General features: G+C 39.9%; 1 protein-coding gene across 1 annotated transcript in view; it reads right to left on the bottom strand.

The window, feature by feature from the left end:
• The window catches only part of STAG1 (STAG1 cohesin complex component), a 154,349-nt gene extending 130,469 nt beyond the window's left edge, over positions 1–23,880 (bottom strand). The window contains exons 1-3 of the mRNA XM_067302030.1: positions 23,761–23,880; positions 17,500–17,602; positions 6,517–6,681 (exon numbers count right to left, since the gene is read on the bottom strand). Of these exons, the coding sequence (XP_067158131.1) occupies positions 6,517–6,681; positions 17,500–17,602; positions 23,761–23,789 (297 nt within the window). The 5' untranslated portion in view covers positions 23,790–23,880. The remainder of the gene's footprint in view (positions 1–6,516; positions 6,682–17,499; positions 17,603–23,760) is intronic.
• Positions 23,881–24,657: the final 777 nt, after the last annotated feature.

Below are 24,657 nucleotides of genomic sequence, written 5' to 3'. Positions count from 1 at the left end.
AAAGAGTTCACAGATCACCCCAGATACTTCAAAAAACAATGACGTTCTGGAGGGCAAAAGACTTGTCTGGCTTTAACTATATGGTGTGTGTTCACATGTAACATCTTCGCATAATGCACTGCTGCCATACGAGTCCACCTGGACAGGGAAAAATCACCCTGCAGCCTATGAGGATCCTACCAGCCTGCATCCCAAGGAAAAAGCGGTGGTGTGTGATGACTGTGGAATAATTAATTTGCTATTAAAGGATACCTCTTTGATTAATTGATGTTTTGTCTGGTAGCTAAATTGTTACTAGTATTACAAGCATGAAAGCACGCACCATATTTGTTTTTTTTAAAGCTAGCAGCATATAACCAAAAGCAAAGCAGGATGAGACTGCAGAATTAATTCAAATGACAAAAACAGCTGCAGTTATTTTCTACTGTAAACTTTAGAGAACGCCTACTTGAACTCGCGAGGAGTTTCTGAGCCAGTTTACTTTGGTGAAACCCCAAATCATTACCCATCTTTCAGAGCGGGGAACGCTGCACTGTTAAAATACAACAAAGGACAATTAAACTAAAACACGCCTGTAACACAAAAAATAGGGATAATACTTGGCAGCATATGTTTGTGCATGGTTAGTCTTTGACAAAGACCTTTACTCCGAGAAATTGGGGAGGCAGATGCAGAGACACCAGCAAGAGAAGAGAACTCCACTGGGGAGAACAGAGAAATTGAGGGCCGAGAGCTCCGTTAGGGCTACTGAAAACCCAGAAACCACATTCACCCCGCGGCTCCCCGACCTGCAAACAGTCGGGGCAGGGAGAGTTCCCAAAACACATCTCACCTTCGTATGCTCTTTCTTACCCACCCCTCTCAGAGACAGCATACCGGACTTCGGCATGATCCAGTTAGAGCTGCTCTTAGCTTTTTAAGCTCAAGGAGCACGGCATACATGTAAAATACACTCCTAAATAAGGCAGATATGGCCATGGTTATACAGTCATTTAATCAAGAATAAGTATGAGCTGCTGCCAGAGGTGAACTGAATCAGGGAGCTGATCCAGCTGAAAAAAAATCTGTCAAAGTGTCAGGTTTTAATTAAATCTGCTTCTTGGTGTGACTACAAAACACACAAGAAAAGTGTCAAAAACACCAGCTGTAGCTGTGGGAGAAGCTGGGACCAATCTTTTCAACAGCAGCCTCAGTTTATGCCAGATTAAAGCAGGCATATAACAATTTTTCTTAATTAGAACCACTGAAAGGACAAAGGAACAGAGGGATTATCTATATTGAACAATAATTATCTGATTAAAATAACTTTGTGATAAAATTCCAGGGGGTTGAAAGAAGCAAGTGAAGCAGAGACTAATCCAAGCTGAATGTGGTATAAACCAAAGTGAAAGTTGTGAGATCCCTGGGGCTCGCCCTACTGCTATCGGCTTCGTTCCCCAGCAGAAGTCGTCCCCGAAGAGCAGCCTTGCTCTCGGGGAGGGCACCAGAGGCCTTCTCCATGGCCAGGCCCACCTCCTGGCTGCAACAGCCAAGCGTGGACAGGTAGCTGCCACCACCAGTGCAGGGAGCAGCTTCTGCCATGAGACCTGAGCGGGGAGGATGAGATCCACAACTTGGATTCAGCCTCTTCGGTTGCTACAGTTGATCTACCCTAACTTCTAATCAGCTCAAAGTGATTACTACTATTACTATTATATGAAAGTGGGTGTTGTAGAAGCAGCTGTGGGCTTAACATAGAAATGAGTGCAATTCTGTGGCCTGAGTTATGCAGGCAGGTAGTACACAAGACCATAATGGTCTATTTCATAGCTCTAAATGCTATGAAAATCCAAAAAAATGTTTAAACAATATAGGATATGCGATATTCAGAGGATGTGTAAAGCCATATCAGCAATACCTTTTTGCAAGATCAGACTATCTTGCACTTTTTGCACAGGTCATCAAACCTCAGTGATTAAAAAAAAAAGAAAAAAGATACTGGAGATACAGGGAACTTCAGTCAAAAAATGCTTTCAAACAGATACACATGTTGATGACTAGGCATCTAAATCTGATACATTATGATAAAAGCAACCGGCAATCATTTGGTAAGATGCTAGAGAGACTAGAGAACACACAAAGCATTGCTGAAAGCGGCCAGACTGTTTCATTCACCTCCTTTGTATTATTTCCAGCAGATGAAACATGTAATTACAAGGGATGAATACCCTTTATTTTGGTATGCACTAATTTTGAACTGCACCATTTGCAACAAAGACGGGTGGACAAACATTAAAAATCTTAAAAATCATTATTAACATTTCAGAAATATTTTTAAATTAATATTACTGACAGGTTTTTAAATCCTTTCAGATAGACAACTGAAAATAAAAAAAAAAGAGGTCTCATGATGTTCCTGCTCTGATACGCTAACTTTCTAGCCGGTGTAGCACTGTGAGAGTCATAGATTGCCAAGCTGAGTCCAGGAGGTGCAAAGAGGAAACAATCTGGGAGGAACTAAAATATAAGAAACAAAGAAAATTCCCTTTCATGACAGGAGAAGCAGTGCTACAAACACAGCTTTACTCAAATGGACAGGGGACCTCAAAACACTCAGATCCCTGCGCGTCGAGGTGGGCAGACAAGAAAGGTGAGGAATCACGTATATTCTTGATTTCTGGAGAGACAGAGAAGATCTGGTAGCACAACGAAAAATTCCCTTTCAACATACCAGAAAGCTCTCTATGGATACATATCCTAAAACGCTTTTTAGCATACAGTGGAGCCATATTTACTCTGAGCCACATCTACTCAACACCAATATCTTCTATTAGCTGAGCATAAGCGGAGAGGTCAGCTGGTTCAAAACTCAGCAGCTAATCTGTAGCGAACTGCTAACAAATCAATTAAGGATAACTGGCAATGCACTTAACATTATAGAGTAATCTAGGCATCGATCCATTCATCTTTCGATATCAAATACCTTTCTTGACTACTGATTATTCTCCCTGATCTTCTGGAGGAGGCACAAACCTCGGCTGCACACAGCAACGGACAACGCTTCTCTGCTCGTTTGACCACCACAGAAGTACACGCTTCATTACAGCTGATCGGCCATAACCTGCTCGTAAGAAATTTTCAGATTGAGGCCTAAACAAAATTTGAGATCATCACATGGTCTTCGCTTCCCTGCTGGCTTAATGCCACGATCAGAGATCAATGCAGAAGCGCCCAGGAAGACTTAAGCTAAACCGTCCACGGCCACGTAGCCTGTTCCACCTTGGAGCGCGTGTAGCTGCATCCATAAAAACTTTCGAGAAAAAGACACAAATGACAAAAAGCAGGAGTATTATATTTGCCTAAAAAAAGGGGGGGGGAGAAAACGTGCATAAGAAAGCCCTACTCATAGTCTAAAAGGACTAATGAAACGTAGCAGCAGCAAGCCCGGACAGCACGTCGTATCACACTACATACCCAGGTAGCTGCCAACAGAAAAATTTCTGAAGCAACTAGCAGTACAAAAGGTCTCACAACAAATTAAAAAGCAGTGACAACAATCCAATACTTGCCTAATACGGGTATCAAATTGATTTATAGAGTTCAAGGAGACTTAATATGGACAGAACTAGCACTTAATCACAGAAGCAAGAGTGTATCTAGAGGCAAAGATTTATATGCAAAGAGCAGCACCAAAGTTATATACGCTTGAAATACAAAATATTGACGTGACTTTGTTTCCCTGGAAGAATCACACGGCAATAAGCTCGAAGAGAAGAACTAAGTGAATCCTGCTATCAGATCCAAAATAGAGGACAAACTTAAAATAAGTGAGAATTGAAGGCAGCTAGAGAATGCGCTCAAATTCCATGAGTTGGTAAGACAAAGCCGGAAAAATCCAACAACTAAATTACATCCTGCGAGCAAACAGCAGGAGCAGACAGATCAAAAATAAAAGCACATGAAGTGGTTAAGTACAAAAATTCCCATGTAATCTCAGAATATATTAATTGAATTTTTCTGTTTTACATTACTGAAAGCAAAGTTAAGAGTGTCATAGAAAAATGTAGGTTCATATTACAGGGAAATAACTAAATATTGAGAAAGAAATGTTCTGACAAACACATATATACCGTATTTTGTCTGAAAATTAGCAAGACCAAAAAAATTGCTAAAATTGGCCACAAAAAAAAATCTCTGCAGAAACTATGAGAAACAAAATTGCCAAGCATTCCTAATTGGTACACTAAAATCCCTAAGCTATTAAGAAAAATGAAAAGTATATATAAAAAAACTCTAATAATCTTGGTTTATAGAATCTTGGTTTCATGTGGGATTATTATTTCTCCACAATTGCCAGTGAAAAAATATTAAAACACATTATAATTGCATTCTCTGTCCCAGTATGGGGCTTTTTCTTTCTTTTTTTCTTTCTTTTTGGAATAGTTTTTACCAATAATAAAGTTTTCATAAGTACACAAGTGACACATACTCTTGAAATTAGGACTGCTGTTCTTAAATATGGCTCAAATAATTTATACATATTTGCAACCCAAGCCTTCAGATAAACTTGCCTATCCCTTTACTATTTGTTTATCCTTACTCCACTGCAATAAGGAATGGCTTAAAATGTGCTGCCTATTTTCTTCTCAAATTGTGTGCGAGAAGCAGGCTGGGCACACTTTAAGCATGTGTGTGCATGCATGTATAGATACACAAAAGTGTGCACCCGCACACACGCATACATATACCCACATGTGAATACAAATACTACATTTCCTAAAACAATTCCTTTGCATTTGAATCACCAAAGTGTCTTAATACAAATATAGATATACAATTTCTTTTTGGAATGTCACTTGTAGAAGATTTCTGTTGGCATCTCTTTAGAAATAGGTGAAATATATCAAAGATAGTTCCACGTGCAGACACAGATTCATCAAATATCAAAGCAATCCCCCATTCCTTTTCACTTGGCTTCTGCATATATCAATAACTGCAAGATAAACATACTACATGAAGCATATTGTATGTTCTGCACCACAGTAAAACCAGAAAATAGGCTCCAGATGTTCCCTCAAATCCTGCCAAAAACGAAATTTGAAAAAGTGTTGAAAACCAGGCAAAGTTGGAAGCCTTGATTTAAAACATATAGGAAGAAAAGCCACAAGGAATCTTTCTGTAGGTTTGTTAGGAGTAAATTTGTTCTGTCTTCACCTACTAGATAAGAAGGGTCAACCCTGTATAACTGCAAATACATCATCTATGAAGAATGAAAATACTGATTTTCTTCCTGTTTATTACTACTTTAAAAATACATCCCAGACCTTCCACAGATTTGAGACTGAGAGAAAGTTTTCAATAGCTTTTACTCACTTGGAAGACTAGACTCCTTTGAGAGTTAGTTAGACCTAGGTTCCTAACTGCACTGGAAGTAATATTGAAAATGGGACTTGGCCCCTCGTTTGCCTCATTTACAATTTTCCTCGTGTATAATTTTCCTCATGTTACATAAATACAGTGTATAAAAATACAATTGTTTCCTCATGTATAAAAATACAATTGTTTACACAGACATAGCGTAGACTGAACTCTTACGGTCACAATATATTGAATAGAGATGCTGTAACACATCATGTTCCCCAAAGTCAAAACATACTAATTGATAGTGCAAAAAGTCCTCGTTTGTTGAAATGCAAAGTAAAGTAGGTTTGCTTAAACAGTCCTTCAGCAGAAACCACCTCTGGCTTTGCATTGCAACGGATGAAAAGTGTTTGGGACCTGTTGTTTCTCCTTTGAGTGGCAAAAACAAATAGCTGAAGCACAACAAATTACTAAAAGCATACAAGCACTGTCAAAAACAATCACTTACAGAGGTTGTGGAGGCAGGGCTCATCTGGCCCAATTAATCCTCTAAGACCTCAATAACTGATTGAAACATAAAAGAGCAAGAAGCACTTCCAGAGGCGATTCAGTGTCTTAGATATTTATCTTACAATGAGAAAAATCGCCTTGAGGATGTGTCCATCTTTGTCTCTCAATCACAGAGGAAGACCAGTCAACTAGTTTAGCCTTAATGTGCAACTCTGATGGGCACAGCAAGAACGCAAGCTGCAGTGTAGCTTTCAAAAGTGCTTAAGTCAGCAGGCATTTTTGAAAAAAAAAGCAACAGCAGAAAAAAACCTTTATCTATGACTAATATCATCTTACACTTTTTCCTCCTGTAAAACTTACTAGAGGATATTCTTTAATGCATTGCCTATACCAACATACATTTTCAATTTGAAAATAATTAACGAAACATGGAGAATTTAACTGAAATATGTGATTTTTGATGTCTCTCTTCTTTCAGAAGTACATATGACAGTTCTCAGCTTGACCACAAAGCACATTCCATTCTTTTCTTTACCACATATAGACCAGGAGAAAGCTATACATAAAGGTCTATTGGACCAATACAGCTTATGAAAACACAGGCTTGTTTTTTAAACAGTCACAATATACTGAACAGAGATGCTGTAACACAATTAGTTATTTTACCTGCATAGCACTCTTCCCCAGCTTGACAACCTCAAACAAAGTGACAGGGTCCCCTTCTCCATTCTGTTGAGGGTGACCATTAGCTCTTCCACGACTTGCTCCTCTAGCTCCAGCTTCCGAACGACCCTTATCTCCTGGAGACTTCCGTGGTTTCTTAGCGGCGGACTGGGCAAATAAAACCAGCAGAATGAAAACATATTATAGTTACGACACCTGAAATCACTCAAAGTATCTTTATAAATCATATAGAGATATTATGCACACATTTATACACTCACACAAACACATACATGCACATCACAGAATAAGTCAGGTTGGAAGGGACCTTTGAAGGTCTTTAGTCCAACTTCCTGCTCAAAGCAAGGTCACCTACGAAATCAGACTAAGTTGCTTAGGGCTTTAGGCACTCAGGTACATATATTTATATTTATTAGTAGTTATTGTCAAACAACTTAAAAGCCACTGGAAGGTCAAGGCAAGTAGTGTCAAATTTCCAATGTTAAAGCACCAGTGCACACCAATACCTGTATTAGCCTTATTCAACATAAACAGATAATTGACATCATGACTAAAGTTAGATAGATGGCAGCAAATTATAAACAGGACAGCAAAAGTGTTGTAAGTTAGCATACAAAATAAAGAATAACTGAGAATAACTGAAGATCTTTGGAAGACAGCAACTAAATTATTGAATATACAATTGCCACGTTAACACTAGTTTTTATATTTAAACATTTTTCCCCCAAATGATCAAACAACCTTTATAAGAAACTACATACATAAGAAAGATTCAGCTGTTCAATTCCACTACGATTAAACAAGTACATTTATACAGACAGATTTAGTAGACTCTCATAACGGCCCCATCCTTGCTCTAAATGTTGTGAGTGGAGTTAAGACATTTTGCCTACAAATCTAAACTATTTAATGTAAATTCTTTCCAGATTCTTCAAGTTTATAATCAGATCCTATAAATCCCACTTGTGAGATAAGTCACCTACTGAACAGTTTGCTTTGAATATAAGTCACCTTGCGCAAAAAATTCAGTTTCTGGGAAAAAAAAGGTAAAATCCCTGATAAGATCTTACTTCCAAAGTCTGTAACTTCTCCCTACTTAGCAACAGACCAAGGCAAAAGCTGCCATTTTCTGCAGAAGAATGAAGCTATTTTGAGAAATTATGTTAAAGAAAACAAGATGCAAGCAACTCCAAGACTGCACCAAGGACAGTATCTTCACGGTACCATTCACCTTTAAAAGTATAGAAGTCATTTATTCATCTAGACCTGTATAGGAAAATAGCACCCATGTTCCACCAAAGCTTTTAGGAGAGAACATGAAGTTGACATTTTTGGTTGCATCCTCCAACTGCACATGCATTAAGAATTTTCCTGCAGATAAAGGAATCTCTTATCTGAAAGAAAGCTGGTAAAAGACAGCCAAGCTGTAGTCTGTCCTTCCCCCTACCTTAAAAGGAGTCACTGTTGGTAGGGCCAGAGAGCTAAAGAAAAGGGCGAGGTAGAGTGCAACTGCACCCGACTCTTGCAAACATTCAATTAAAGACTTGCATACAAATGCAAGCTGGAAAGCTTAAAATAACAGTAGGGTCTCCGTGAAGAGTTTTTTGGATAACACGTGCATTTAAAATCAGAAGAATATGAAAAGTTCTCCTTCACTGAACTTTTAAACATTTGCATAGTGGCCTTTATCATCAAGAAAACTATCAATAGATGAAATGTTAACTACCAAGCTCTGAAGAGACACACAATCACTATTTAAAAAACAGCAAAGAATTACTAGTAAAGGGACTATTTTGAGACGTATAATCCACCTGTTCACTCAATTTGGGTGACTGCAAGCCACAAGTACTTGAACTAGCCATGATTACTCCATAATGAAAGTAGGACGGCAAATTGACGCCCTCTGCAGAAGCTAACACAGGCCAAAACAGGCCCTCTCTATACTTAGCTCCTCTCAACTTAACTGAGGGGAAAGCAAGAAGGAGATGAACGGACATGTGAAACGTACACAGAGATACCTTGTCACTGGAAAGCAATGAGAAATGCCGCCTGCATTGGCACGAGTACAAAGAACTAGTGCACAAATGCTCAAAACGAGCAATCACAAGACGTGTAAATTCTTGGTTTAAATCCCACCTAAGTAGGGTATCCTTATAGTGTGGGGGAAACTTTGGCCAAGACCCATACCTTGGAATGGAAGGGCAAGAACACCAGTGAACTCTCAGAAGAGGTGCAGAAATGATGAGCTGATGCACTTCTGACAGAATTACTGGCCAAAGCCAGGTTCTACAAGCCCAAGTAAATATCTCAAGATGGAAAGGATAAAGGCCTTTAGGGAAGACCTGGATCTGAATTAACACCATATCTAGTATTGAGTCTACTCAGATAAAGCTTTTCTCTTGTACAGATCTTTCTTTTGACAACGAGGACATCTCTCACGGTGGAGGAACCAAGTCTTTCAACTAACAAAAGCCATTCTACATCCAAGCCAGGCTAGCCCAATTCAGATGCAGGATCTGTGTTGAATCCTGCCTCAAGAGATACAACAGGCAGAGGAAGGACAACACATATGGGAATGTTATCACCTAAAGCCTCCTTAAGTTGATAGTCACCACTGTGGTTTGGTTGGGTTTTGTTGGTTTTTTTTGTTTGAGTACCAGTCTGTCAGAATCCTATTTCTCCGAGTTGGGTAAGAACTGATCAAGTGTTTCTCAGTGTCAGAACTGACCTTCCTCTTGTTTACTACTGGTTTTATGAGAAAGCTGTCTATGAAAAGTCATAGAAAAGGCAAGCTGGTTAGCAGTATGGTATCTAAAAGTATTAATAAATCCTTGTAATGATTTTCATAATCCAGTCATCCACCGCAATGGCAGACCAGATGCTGCTGAGGTGAGTAAGGACTACCAGAGGGAGGAATAAAGAAGCAATGAAGGAAAAAGAAGGTTTTCTATCACACACAAAGAGATGCTGCTTGGAGCCATGAGCCTGTAACAGCTAAAACTGTGCTTTCACTCTAAGACCAGGAACAGCAGAATTGGACTGACACTGCGGTCAAAACAAACTGAATTGTATGAGAGATGAACCAGGGCTTCCTCCCAAATACCAGTTGAAAATCCTGTCCAAAGGTCTGCAGGTAGCTTGGGTCCTTAAAATCATGCATCGTCTCCTCAGTCAGAGCATTTGGTGAAATGGTTTTCTCTTAAAAAAAAAAAAAGAGCCTGGAGACAACACACCATGAGATAAGGACATCAGAGCAAAAGAAACCTGCACCAGCGATGTCAGTGCCACACTAGATGATCTCCAAAATGTATTACCACAAATCTTTCGGTATCAGGGCAAAAAGTCTGGTGGTGGCTCACACTACACTCCATCCTTTCTGGAATGGCTCTTTGCCTGCATGTCTACGCGGGCAAAGCCTCCTGGCCTCCACGCGGCAAATAAGATATGATGTACGAAGCCTGTGGCTCTTTCACTGGAGTCTGAAGTGGGCCAGATGCAGAAACTAAACCAAGAGTTTCTGGCTGTGGGGGAAAAAAAAAGTCCCAGCTTTGAAAGTCACAATCATCAGAGACTGAATTGATTTGAAACATTAAAGAAAGTGCTCTCTACTGTACATAACATTTAGCTAGCTTGCCTGTTCTTTTTGAAACTCTAAATATTCCATAAACAAGTTCTACAGCTCAACCTGTGCATAGAATATTTCACATTGCAATGTTTATTATTCCACCAAAACAATCCCTAAGGATAAGAATATTTTCTTTCTCACAGACTTCAGCTGAGTTGATTCTGCTTTCACTCAAAAAAAAAAAAAAAAAGAAAAAAGAAAAGAAAAAGAACAAGTTCAAAGTAACACCTGGCATGGAGATCAGCCTCCAAGAGGTGAAAGCCCCCAAATTACAGTCATACAAAAACAGAAATTCCTGATTATTTTTTAAATGTACACATTAGATTAAACTGACAACAACTACAGCTGAGAATTTATACACACAAGTGTTAGGAAATTCAGAAGTTAATGTTCCAGAAGCAAATCTAAAATGGCCATTTAGTTGACCACATAGTTTACCTGTTGCTTTATGGTTTAAACTAAGGTAAACAGGAAGCAAAATATTGACCTTAACTATAATTAAACTAAGATTGTGAAAATTCATAATTTTACATTATGAATTAATAATAAACTAATTTATTAAAATATGATGATTTTTCTTCCCTGTCTTTAAAATTATTTTGAAGAAAAAAAATGGAAAAACAGCTCACATTTGTAAAAACAGGTAATGCAAACACAGCCAATGTTAACACACACTTCAGAAAAAAACAAAAGTGAAGGTGGCTTGAAATTTTCATTTAAAATCCCGCAAATTGATCCGATGTACTGCAGGAAGAAAATAAAGACAGTTACCTGTAACTGGTTTGGGGGTGTTTGTTTGTTGAGATATATTGTCTATATGCATGTTCACACTACAGGTACACTTAGACATAAGCATTGCCAGAATTTTTAATGTTAACAAGAGCTGCAGGAGCTTTTCCAAGTGTACTTTCTCTCTGTATAAGGCTTGGGCAGCTAAAAATGGTATGTGATCTTGTCTTCTCTCTTCCTCCCAGCCAGAGGATGACAGAACCTCTGAGGGAGAAGGACAGGCAGATGGGTTGTGAACACCCACCTGCACCATGCATCTTAAAGGGGAAAAAGTGTTACAGGTCAGTAACCCCCCCACCTTTTAAATGATGGCCTAGATGTGCATGCATACTGCAAGCAACTTAAAGCAATACCCCGTTTCTTAAGCTAGCTGGAAGAAGCCTTCTAAGCTTCCACTAGTCTCTCAAAGGCATCATCTTGAGAGGCCTCTGCATCATAACACAGCGTTAAGTGAAAGAGGGATGGTAACATCTGAGCCCTGGCTGAATGACTCCTGATCAAAAGAGGCAACTCCCGCACACTTCATAACATTGTCACAGTTATCCAGTGAGAAGGTCTCCGATTCAAATTTTCAGTCCTTTGGACTTTTTCATCACAGCAACAAACAAGGTGGTCCTGGTGAAAAGCCTCACCCTGCAACTAGAGACAGAGAAAGGTCCCCTCACATCCAGGCCATGCAGAGCTGCTCCAGCTGTAGAGCAGGCAATTTAGAACAAAAAAGCTGAAGCAGTGTTTGGGGCGTTTGCTTTTTTTCATCCTTATTTAAAAACTAGCAAGAGGGCTAAAAGTGATCTTAAAGAATCAAAAGAGTCTGCTATGAAGGCCTGAATCACTTCTGTTCTCCTAGCTGAGGCAGCCACTATCAAAACAGGCTGATTTCACAGATAAATGAAGAATAGGATAGACTGCCAAAAATACAAGGTTCATCCCATCAACAACTTAAAGAGAAATGTAAAATCTCATTAGGATTCCTCCACTGGGAGCTACAAGTGCTGGGGTAGAAGAACACTGAGAAGTCTTCACACTGTGGCTGTATGTGCACCGCATTTCCAGAAAGAGTTACTTACTTCCGTTTTAAGGAACAGACCTAAAGTATCAGGCAAGTCAGTTGAAACAGGACATTGATTTTTGTAGCACCAAATCACAAACCCCTACTACTACGAAAATAGTCCTCTTCCAAGAGGACTCCTTCCTACTATTAATTAGGAAGTGCGTCATTTAAAACTAGGAGGAAAGCTCAATCCTCAGGAGTATCCAATTTCCATGTTAGAGGACTAAGTAAGGCTAAGAGTTTAAGAGTTATAAATTCACGTAGGAAAGCAAAGATAAAGTATTGTGGTCTGCCTGCTCTACACTGAAAGATGCAAAAGGCCCTGAGAGTAAAACTGGCCACTCAGTGTTGGGCCAAAAGCATCAGAAGTGCCTTGTTTTGCCTTGCCTCAAAGAGGAATATGAAGAGAGGAGCTGGAGAAGGGCATGCAGCAGCTTCCCCAAAGCAGCAGACATATCAATATAGCCACCTCTGCCACAGGAAGACTGGTATTTCTTCTTGTCCTCTGAGCTAAAGAGACTGATCTCTAGCTACTCCTACTTTAAAATCCAATAACTGAAATTTAGCCAGGGATGACTCTCGCTCCCTCAACCCGTCACAGCCGAGACTGTAAGCCAAGCTACTCCGAGCTCCTGGGGAGGTAAGGCCAGGTAGGTTAATACAGAGAATGACGACAACATTAAACGGCACTCTCAAGGGAGCGCTGATCCATGAGAGGAGGCAAAAGGGATACAATAAATGGGATCTGCGCCTCAGCTCACTAATGTGAGAGCTGCATTACATCATGAGCCCTTGGGCTTTCAAATCCCTGACCTAGAACAGGAGAGAGCATCCGCGCCCACGCGCTTGGATAATGTGGCAGACAGAAAAGGCATCCTGTGGCCAGCGTTACTCAGCAACTGTAACCAGCACAGTCTGTCATGGGTCACTCATTAAATAATGCCACGGGGTTCACTAAATATATATCCAGATAGTATACTCACATACAGCACCATGTAAATACCTACCTCAGTATATCCCACTGACCGGACAGATTCATATCCCGACCAATTGCTCCACAGAGCGCTATTCTGCAGGACTCGGTTTAGAAACGGGCCTGGGCAACAGCAAGGCCAGCTCCAGCCCAGGCCCTGCAAACGCCTGGGCAGGGCACAGTGCAACTCCTGCTGAATTCACTGCAAGGTGCTGCGAATCCAGGACATTCGAGCTAGATCCAAGAGTTACTCTGAAGGGACAACGCGCTTAATCTCCTCACGAGTCAATCATCTAGACTATGCTCAGGCAAGAACTCGTTAGAGGAGTCTCTACAGAGAGAGGAGAGGTGGCTTGGAAAGCAACTTTTTCAGGAAGGGAAGGGGAGCTTCCCAAAAATATTAAAGTTCTCTATGAACTGAAAAGGTCTTTGCTACAAATGGCAAATTTTCAGCTGAGGACTATCCCCTTATGAAAGTCTAATAGCTGCAAGGAGGAATATCTTTGGGGTATAACACTGTACTGTTGTACAACGCCGCACTGTTCTACAACACTGCTCATGGCCCACACAGCTCTCTCAGGGGTGTTCAGAAAATCTGGAAAAAACATCTAGCGGTAGCCTACCTTTCTGATAAAGGGCCAGGGCCATTCTAAAATGCTACAGCAGAAACCTATTTGAAATAAATACACGACTACGTGTATTTGATGGATTACATAGTGTGCAGCTGTGCAACAGAACCGTGCAGCTCGACAAACTGGACAGAAGAGTAAACTTTCTTCCCAAGAGAGGTCAGTAACTTTATGGCAGATGTGTCGTTGTAGCTGTAATGGCTAAGGACACAAGCAAGTCAAGGTTTGTGGGGAGAGATTAAATCTTATTAGACCATAATATTTTCAAAAAAAAAAAAAAAGTGAGCCTTTGGGCACAAAAACCTTTCTTTAGGTCTATAAAAGAAATGAAAAACATCGAAGCTAAATACCAGTTGGGAAGATCAGCTATTAATTTTACAAAATACGTTAATCTCTTTCATAGCTGAGAGAAAAGGTAGATAGTACCTGTGAAGGAAAAAAAAGGGATGTTAGCAGATGGCACAGCAGGGGAGAAATGCAAGAGTAGGACCTCCGGCAAGAAACAAGTAATTCATCGCCCATGGGGAAGGTGGATGGGTTAGCAACATGGAGGAGCAGGGAAAGTGCAATTACAATGTTCACCAATACCTCTAATAAGTCCATGATTTTCAGTGTTGAATAATGTTACAAATTTAAATGCCTAGCCTTACCAAGATATCTGTATGTTTTCTCAAGGATATCAGAGACTGAATAACTCTTTTTTAGTTGTTGTTTGCAGAAGCATTGTTTGCTTGTTTATTCCTTTCCATTCCTGCAGTATCAACTAAGGAAGAAAGATTTGATTGTGGATCCAAATACATACATTTAGTCAAGTCTCCAGGAAAACTGTAACAAAACGACTGGATTTGTGGATGAGGGGAGAGCAGTGGGCGTCATTTACCTTGACTTTTACAAGGCTTTCACCACCGTCTCCCACAATATTCTTGTATCCCAGTTGGGAAGCTGTGGTTTGGCTGGCTGGACAACTAGATGGTGGATAACTGGTTGAAGAGTTGGCCTAAGAGGATAGTGGTTAACGGGTTGTCCTCTAGCAGGAGGCTGGTGACGAGGGTGTACCAGAGGTCTACACTGGAGCCTGTCCTGTTTAACATCTTTATCAGATACCTAGAGGGGGTGAGAGCGCGCACCCTGGTCAAGTTTGCAGATGACACCAAATTGGCAGGGAGACCAGTCAGTGATGTCAAGGGCACGACTGCCTGGAGGAATGGGCCAACAAGAGCCTCATGAGATTCAACATGGACAAATGCAAAGACCTGCCTCTGGCAGGGAATAACCCCTTGCAACAACCCAGGCTGAGCCTGGCTGGCTGGGGAAGAGGACCTAGGGGACTTGGTAGACAGCAAGCTGGATACGAAAAAGCAATGTGCCACGGCAGCAAAGAAGGCCAGCGCCACCCTGGGCTGTATGAACAGGAACATAGCCAGTAGACCAAGGAAAGTCATTACCCTCTTCTACTCAGCAACTGTTAGACTATGTCTGGACTACTGTGTCCAGTTTTGGCCTTCTCATTGCAAAAGAGATATTGATAAAATAGGGCAAGTTCAGCAGAAGGCTACCAACGCATTCAGAGGGCTGGGAACACTTTCCCTGTGGGGCTTTTTACAGCAGCGCATGGTGGGAGGACAAGAGAGAGCAGTCAAAAACTGAAGCAAGAGAGGTTCTGACTCAAGACAAGGAAAAAACTTTTCACCAGTCAGAAAGTCGAATACCGAAACAGGTTGCTGAGAGAGGCTCTGCAGCCTCCGTCCTTGGAGGTTTTCAAGACCTGACTGGACAAAGCCCTGAGTGATGTGACCTGACCCCAGAGCTGACCCTGCTTTGAGCAGGAGGTAGAACTGGGACATCCCAGCCTGAATGATTCCTTGTCTCTATGATCATCATTGCTGCTCTTCTCTGAACCTTTTCCAGTCCTATTATACCCTTTTGAGATTTTGGGGTGGGAGTGGGAGGAGGGGGAGAAACTGGAATTGTACAAATTGTTCAAAACATTGGCAAACTACAGATTTACTAAAGGACACATTATTTGTTTTACTCTCTATTCTTTTCCTCAGAGTTCTAACACTGGATTTGCTTTTTTGACTCTTATTGAACATTACAATGATGTTTTCATGCAATCACCTATCATAACACTACAGTCTTGCTCCTTAGCAGTAATGATCAGCTCACAGCCCATCGGTTTGTGTGAAGCTACAACTGTTTCCCCTCCATGTTCATCACTTTACACTTATGTACACTTAATGAGCCTGGAGCTGTTCTAAGCAAAATAAGCAATTGATCCTGCAGAACAGTTGATAGCAGGACTAGCAGAGTGCTTCAGGGAAGAGTCCCATGGGAGCTATTAAGAAGCTTAAGATAAAGGGATGAGCAATACCTTTTATAACATTCATCTTTCCTTTCTAATGAATATGTGAGGGTAAAAAATAGTACCAGTGGTTCTGTAAGTGAAATTCCTAGACTCTGACAACTTTCTGGGGTAGCAGTCAGGTTGCCCCATCCTCTGTTTTTCAATTAGATCTGCAAGAACTCATAGGTTGATTCATCTCATAGACTAATGAGATATTCTTAAGATGTTTCTCATTCTGCCTTTTGCTTAAAGGCTGTGTAAACAGATGACCTATTCTTAACATGTTTCTTATTAAGATAAAGTCAGCAAATGTGTCCATCTGATGAAGAAAATATGCCATCATAAGAAACACTGTTCAAAAGCTTTCAAAAAGGAAGAAAACTTGCCCAGAAAAGCCCAGGACTTAAAGTGTTGGCTTCTAAAGTAAGTCCAGAAACTGTGAAGCAAGTGTAAAACCAATACAGAGACGTTTGCTCTGACTTGGCCAGCACGCTTGAGAGGAACACGTGGTTCTGTCCTTTCTAATAGCCTCACTAGCCCATGCACAGGCAGTTAGACTCAGGGTGGATCCTCTTAGGATAAAAAAATCTCCATCTACTAGTGCTATATATCTAGACATTCATACTAGCAGTGTACCTGTAGACAAAGACTAGGAGGAGAATCAGGATGATTATCAGCAAACAGAACTTCCCACCAAAAATCTTATTCCACCGTGTGTACTTCAGGTGATATATTCAAACAAGAGAAGCACATCTGATGACCTTGAAGAACTAAAAAGAATGACCACGCAACACAACAGAACTTCTGTATTTGCCTATAAATTGGCTGCTAGTTTATAAAATAAATACAAATAAAAGAGAAAGCCTCCTTAATACTATGTGTAATAGAGAATTGCTTCTGTACGTTCCCAGCCATGGGCTGGCAATGGGCAAAGACCATTACCCAGAAGAAGAAAGGCATTCCTGTTAGCAAGTCTTATATAGCAGGTATCAAAATCAGGGTTAACTACTGTGGTATGCTAGATAAAAAATTGAAGCTCCTCATCCATATGCAGGACACAGTGTATGTCAATTACATCAATTTTTAAGATAGGTTATTAAATCTTCTGAGGCATAAAGTTAATACTATGCTGCAACTCTTCCGTTCACATTAAGAGATTATCGGTTACTAAAAGGATGGCTCAAATGTCATTTGTCACTTTAAAAATCCATTAAGACGTTCAAAACAGAAACTGGTCATGCTTACTGAGATCACTCTCACGTCTGGAAGAATGTTGTAATATGACAGTAATAACAGAATTGCAATGTTCATGTAAGTAGCTAGTGAAAGAAAAAAATAATAGCTATTATGAGCTCATTTTTATGTCCCTTTTTAATCACTCCAAACACTGTTTGTATATCAATCTGATAAATATTTCATACTAAAAGTCTTCATAAAGTTTGACACAGGGCTCATTAAAAGCCTATTTATGTGACCACAAGATGATTAGATGAAAAACAGTTTGCAGTCAATTTTAAATAGATGCATAACAAAACAAAACTAAATTACACATACTGGAGGCCTGCCAGGACGGCCCCTTTTTCTTTTTCCTTTGACTTCTGTTTCTTCAAGCTCACTGCCAGCATCTGAATGTGCAGTAGTTTCATTTGTAGAATCCCTAGGGGGGAAAAATACTAGATAAATTAAAATGATTTGAAATTAACAAGTAATCTATAACGGACTGATTAAATATTTAGTCCTAAGCCAGAAAAAAAAAAAAGTCAGCATTAAAAGGCTTGCCACATTTATTCTGCAAACTAAGGAACTAAGCATTGCTAGCCCTGGCAGAAAGCCTTACCTTTTTATGGGCTGGAATGCCATTTTATAGACTGCAAGTTATTTAAATTAACAGTTTCTTTTGAAACCAAGTTACACTTGAAAAACTGGCTATATTAAACAGCACATTCTCAACATAGCCATCCCACATAATGTATTCACTAGTATCAACTTTCTTTTACTATTATTAACTACTTTTGAGCCGTATTTGCCTTCAAGGTCATGCGAAAGCAAACAGGAGTCTGATCGAGCTATCACATCATTACAATAGTTGCGCAGGTTCCCGCTGGGGTTAAACCGTGTTTTTAGTTACACTCGGAGACAATGCCATTGCACAGCTGTTCATACAGAAAGGATTAACACCGACCATGAGGCACAAACCAGAAAACCCACTTTGATCTTAAGACATTTATGATTCTTCCAGTTAGAAAAACCTTTTCACTTGCACAATGAAACAACCTTGACATCGCTGAAGGACCATCAGCACAGAAGCCCACAGTATCATTTTTCAGTCAGCCCTGGTTTAGACCGAGACCATACTAAACAGGGAAAATCTGTTACCCCAAAATTAATTTTTTTTCCCTACGAGCCAGGTCCGTAGGCACTACTCTGCCTTCGAGCAGGGCTGCTGCCCCGAGGAACTCAGCTTGTCAGTGATCTTCTGAGGCATCGGATTTTGCCCAGAAAGAACCCACAAGCAAAACTATTGCTGTTACTGATGCGATTTATTTTGGGTTTGCACAAGATCTCTGTAAATGAAAGAAAAACAGTATTAATGTCCTGGTTTACCTGAAGATGGGTCAAGCCTAATTCTTTAAATCCAAAATAATTTCCTTGAAGTGAAAGGAGTTAAAATTGCTGTAAAATTTGTGCATGGGGAAGGGGAAGAAAAATCATGCCTATTCCATCATATTATACAGCTTCAAGCCTAAAGAAGGCATCAGTGATCTGGCTTATTGACACTGAGAAGTTTCAGCACACCAAATACATGCTCTACTCACATCTTCCAGCATGTCTGATTTTAAATTTGGTACTTGGTTTTATAAATCAGGACTACTTCACCGAACTGTTGTATCACCAGGAAAACTATTTAGGAATGCAGAAAGATACAAACAGCGTCACATCAAAATCATGAATATGCTGATACATCTCCGTATCGACATTGCTGTCATCTTCGAGGTGTGCTCTCACTGGAAAAGCTTTGTGGAAGTGTGATGAATTTCTAGGATCTTAAGGCATTGTTTTCCAACCTTTTCCAAGCTGCAAATACAAAACTTATGAAGGGCGCAGAGAATCCTTTCCAAGTTGCAAAAACTAGAATGCAGCAGAACATAAACGAATTTGCTTTTCTGAGAACAACTTCAATGGATTATCTCAAAATACTCTACAGTATACAAATACATTTGAGTTCCCAAACTATGCTTGTAAAACAGTATTTCTACAAAATACTTTAAATGTAGCTTTGTTGCCATAAAATTAAAGACAAATAACTTCTCCATTTCACAGAATAACAAATTTGGAAATTTTCATGTTGAATTACGAATTTGAAAAATAAAATTTGTTAAAAAAAGAAAAAATCCAGACATCAAACCAAAAAAACCAAACAACTCCGCACATAGTTAAGAAAGATTTGGTTAAATAGCACCACATCGGGGCAAAGTGAAGCAGCAAACGCAGCTGAAAAGGTGGCCCGGGCCCGTGGGGTAATGGAAGTGTCCAGCCTTTGCTCAAAGACGGGCCATCACGCTGCAATTCAATTTGGCAAAAAACACATACTGCCTCACAAGTGACAGCCTTTTTTTTCCTGTAACTTTTGAACATGGAAGTGAAAACCTCCCCACAAAAATTGCTGCTGCTGGGGGAAATTAAAGCCATGCTCTCCGTAGAGAAACTGAATTTCTCTCTGATCTCCACAGATACTGAAAAACTGTAAGGCATCTTGTAGTCTAAGCAACCTCCCCATTTCTGGGGAATCTCTGTAGCTTACAAAACCACACACCTAATATCATCAAGACAAAGATTCTTCTCTATTGAAACCAGATTCAGCAGTCCTCCTAGGCAAATGGCTCAGACATTTCCCTTGAAACACAGCAGCTATACAAATAAATTAATCAAGCGTACTATGATCCGCTTGCATCTAGTTCACAGACAGCTCGATTTTGTTGCAGCCTCTGTCTGGCTCTAGCACAACCTGGGTATTGAGTTCTGGAAATTTCAGTAGCTTTGGCAAACTGAATATAGAAGGGACAGCTGAATCATTAACAACCTTCTCTTTGTTGTAAGCAGAGTGTTATCTCAACGTCATATCCCTGCTTCTCTAACACCTTTCCTGGTAAAACATCTCTGGTTTGCTGGAAGCCTTTCTGGAGAGGCTCAATACATCAGAGCTGAAGTGAGATTCATCTCACCTAAATTTTAGACATCTACAACACAGATAACAGCAAATCCTAAGGCAAAACATACCACATCCTAAGGTCAGTGCCCAAAATAGGTCAGACAGTTCATGCTTTATAAATGTCCTTTTCTCTCCATCGATGGTAAGGTGATCTAGCCAAGCAATTCAGGTATAAATGCCTAAAATTAAACGAGATGAATCTCACCCAGGCAATGTGTGAGGCAGAAAGATTTCTTCCTGCAAAGTATGTAAGTATGTAAGGAGTACCACCAAGGAACAAATGAAAGGGGAAAACGTAAGAAAAGACGATCCCTTCAATACCCACATTATCTGGAAAGGGGTGATATGATCCAGGACAGCCTACAGTCCTGGGCTGCTTTACCGTTAATGCGAACACCCGCAGCACTTCGGGATGCAGGCAATTCTGCACAAGCCCCACAAGTCCTGCACGAAGAGGCCCTGCACTGCGGCCCAACGCTCCTTCGGTTTGGAAGTTAGTGCTTCTTGCTTCTGTCAAAACCCTACAGCTCTTCTGGATACACACAAACATGCCTCTTTTTCCTTATTTCTGAACTCAGATGAGGAGTAAAGCATCTCTTAACAGCTCACAGTTCTGTCAGGTTTTTAACACTTATTGAGGATCTGGCCGGCATCCATCTCCCTCATTCTCTACACATCTTGAAGAACTGCTAGGAAGTAATTTATCTAGTGGCAGTCATCCACCTCTTAATAGACCAGAATTATCCTGTTCCTATTTTATGTGCGTGTGACTAGTCACCTGACGAGAAACCTTTGGCTGAGCCACAATTTACCATTTATCTTTCCTGAAGCTGCTGGGATGGAAAGCAATCGGGGCCTAAGGAGACCTATCTCACCAAAGAGGAGGAGAGGTGGTGGTGCCGAAGGCTAAACCTTTCCTCTTTAAGACACCTTTGACATGGTAGAGACATAAGAGAATTTGGCAGAGTGTGAGGACACCTTGAAGACTGGGGTGGACAAAGTAAGACAGACAACTGATAACTCCTTGGAAGAACGCAATTTTACTCTGCTTTTCTTTTTGGTTGCTGTGGTGGCTAAGGCATCCTAGAAAACTTGGCAATAACTCTGGAATTCATCCTAGAAATTCCAGATACCGTTCTGAAATTATAATAACTAGCCCTTGAGACTAGCCTTGTGGCAATGAAGAAATTACAGATTACTGGACAGCTCTGCCATATCATGCTTCTGAAGAACATGTTTCCATTGACAAAGTAAATTGCACATCTCGGAAATAAATCAATTGAAGTAAGTTTGCCTTCCTCCTACTATTACATAAAGCCTTAACTATAAATCTCATACCACCCCCCCTTAGAAACACCACACCATAAACCTATATTCATTTATCAGTTTTACTAAATACTTCTTTGAACATTTACCAATGTCGCTGAGGTGGCTTCAGGTTCTGGCCATGATAAATTCAGTAATTGCTACCACCAGACTCAGCCTTCTGAAAAAACTCATTCATGAAGAAAAATGGCTAAATGCACAGGCTCATGAATCATGGATGAATCAGCTCTCATGGTTGATCTTCAAAATCTAAAGAGGAACATGCCTCGCAGCAAATATGAGTCATCCCATTGAGAGAAGACTCAGTCAGTCACCTAGGTCAAATAAACCAGACAGGGTTTTTTTGCTACATTTGAAATACCAAAATATAAAAATCCTACCTGCACTGCATTCTGAAGCCAGTTCTGTAAAGTCAGAACGAGATTCTTTTTCTGAACTCCTCTCAGTTTCCCTCAACACAGAGAAGAATTTGTGAAGGAATATTTGACATGGTCCTAAGTGAAGTACATTAATACATCAAACCGACTTTAGGACCCTTTGTTTAAAGGGGATAGCCTAAAAGATTTAAAAAGGGTATGAAAGAGTGGAAACAAGCCACACGAGTGCTAGAAGATTACAATAATCCTTCAAAGCTGCTTATTTAAAAGCTAGAAAGAAAACCTTGCCATTCTCTGTGTGGAACTGGATTATGGCTTTTCAGACCCGAATATGCAAAGCTAATACCCCAAACTGAAGATTGCTTCAATTTTCTCATCCTTAGCCAGATTCCTTTTTGATGAATGTCTGGTTGAGACCTACTGAATTAGCTTTCATCACTTTCTTCAATACCTTGTTCGCACTAGACAATGTTTTGTGCCCTCAGGAGAGTCCCAAAACCTTCACATGCAAATTCTGCTGATCTTTTTTTGTAAAAAGGAAACATCTCTTGTTCATGAGCAATCAAAACTATACATGCTACTGATGATGACATCTCACCAGCACTTGGCACAGTGGCATTAAATGAGCCCCAGCTCTACTGGAAAAAAACAAGTGTGCTACCTTTTATTTTTTACAGTTGCATAATATTGGTGGCTCACAGTTGTCTTCTGACTGAGCAATATGCCAATCTTTAATGTCCCTCAGGTTTTTCAACTGGTGAGCACCAGAGTTACAGAACCTATTAATACACATTTTTAACCTTAAAATCTATGCTATTTCATCCAACCTCTTGAACTGGAAAGGGGAATATCCCTTTCCCGCCAGTACATTGACAGTATTCCCCATCTTTTTGTCCTTGGCACATTTCACCACCACTCTCTTACTTCTTGATCATGGCACATCCATGAAAATATTAAATGAGAAAAGTTGTTCCAAGATTACCCTCAAAGTTCACCAGCAACCTCCCTCCAGGCTAATGTTTCCCTTCTCAGTGCTATCCATCCTGATCATCCCTCTTTTTAGCTAGGTGCTCAGCCAAAACAAAAATTGCCATTTTTCATATGTTTTAAACCATTTTCAAAAAAAAAGTTAAAGCAGTGCATATTATTAAAGTCAGACAAATAATTTTACAATTGTCCAAATATTCATTTTCTTCAGTAAAGAGATTTCAAAACTTAGTTTTGGAACAGAGCTCAAGTTTTAAACTGATGATTTTTTAAACACTGTGATAATTTCCATTTTTATATGTTCATTCCCAGCAAAGAACTTAACATTAAGTAATTACCAAATAAGGCTCTATTTTGTTCCCATTTTTAAAATTCCTTTCTTCACTCTGCTTGGCTGGTCTCTAGCACCTCTCATTACAGACTTCCACTCTCCAGTAATTGACTTTATCCAGGTCCAGCGATGTACCCATTTGTATAAGCTACTCATATTTGCCAACAAAATCAAAAGACGCTAATGCCACTTGCTCTCTTCAGCTGCAGAAGCTGAAGGTTTTCTGCACAATAAGTACAGCTCATTACAAGAAAAAGCATGCATCAGGGATACATGAATATGGTCAACAATGATTAAAATCCATTCACATTTCTGAAATCTTACCAAATTCAGAAGCATAAGAGTAGCAAAGGTTTTGTTTTGCTTTTTACAGCAAAGTTAAATTGCCATATAACGAAACACATCTGTTGGAAGTGTTTAACTTTTACACAGTTTTTCAGCATATGACCACACAGGAGGCCTGGAACAGCCACACTAAGCTACGCTTCTCCCAAGCTCTTGCCTTAACCCCATGACCATCTTTCCATTTACTTCTGCCTTTGGAAATCTGAAAAATTCAAATATATAAAGAAATGTATACTCACTGTAGTACTGGCAAATCTGAAGTAATCATTTTTGCAGCACTCTTGAAAGTAAAAGAGCTACATAGAAATTCTTCTCAAAGTTATAAGACTACTTGGAAATCACTTTCAGGAAAAGAAGTCCAGTCTGTAAAAAAAAAAGAAAAAAAAGAAAAAAAAAAAGAGAAGAAAAGGTATTAGTTGTGATTCCAAAACAGTCAATATTTTGAATAAGCTACTGTAAACAAAAATGGTCAGCTCCCAAGTATAATCACTATTAAATGACACAAAATTTAGAATGAATGACTCCAGGACAGCTTAATCATATTCTTGCATTCAGTTTTTACAATTTTGTCTAGGTAACCTTACATTTTTTTTGTAAACATACCCAAAATATTTTGTATCATCTCCTATATTTGTTTACCATAATTCTAACAGAGTTCTGCTTGTTTTTGTGCATATCTGAGAAAACGAAAACAAACTAGGCACGAATATGTAAGCGTGAGCAATCATGAAGAATCTGATGGTCTAGATTTAAGAAATCTATTTTCTAGTCCGACCACAATAAACTGAACTTCCAAGACAAAAGCTGAATCGCATCAGAAAGAGCCTTTCTCGGTTCTGAGTCAAGACAGGAGGTCTGCACCGCCAGCCATACGCGGTTTGGTTGGGGCTCAGTGACAAAGTTGGTAACAGATAATATTCCCGAGAGCGTTCCCTTTAGCCGAACGCCACCTCCGGTGTCAGGCTACCTGCCTCAGAGTTTTACACCACTGACTTTCACAGACGAGTAGTCAGAAGCTGTGAAAGTGTCTAACTGCAATAGGAAGCGTTTTAATCTAACGAACCCAAGCATAAGTTCGAATAACAAACTAGCTCTGCCTGGGGTAACACTGAACTCGCTCGGAAAACCTCTCTGTC

The sequence above is a fragment of the Apteryx mantelli genome, chromosome 9, assembly GCF_036417845.1.
Source record: "Apteryx mantelli isolate bAptMan1 chromosome 9, bAptMan1.hap1, whole genome shotgun sequence".
NCBI lineage: Eukaryota > Metazoa > Chordata > Aves > Apterygiformes > Apterygidae > Apteryx > Apteryx mantelli.
Note: the sequence above shows the minus strand (reverse complement) of the source record. Positions and strands in the feature narration are given on the sequence as shown.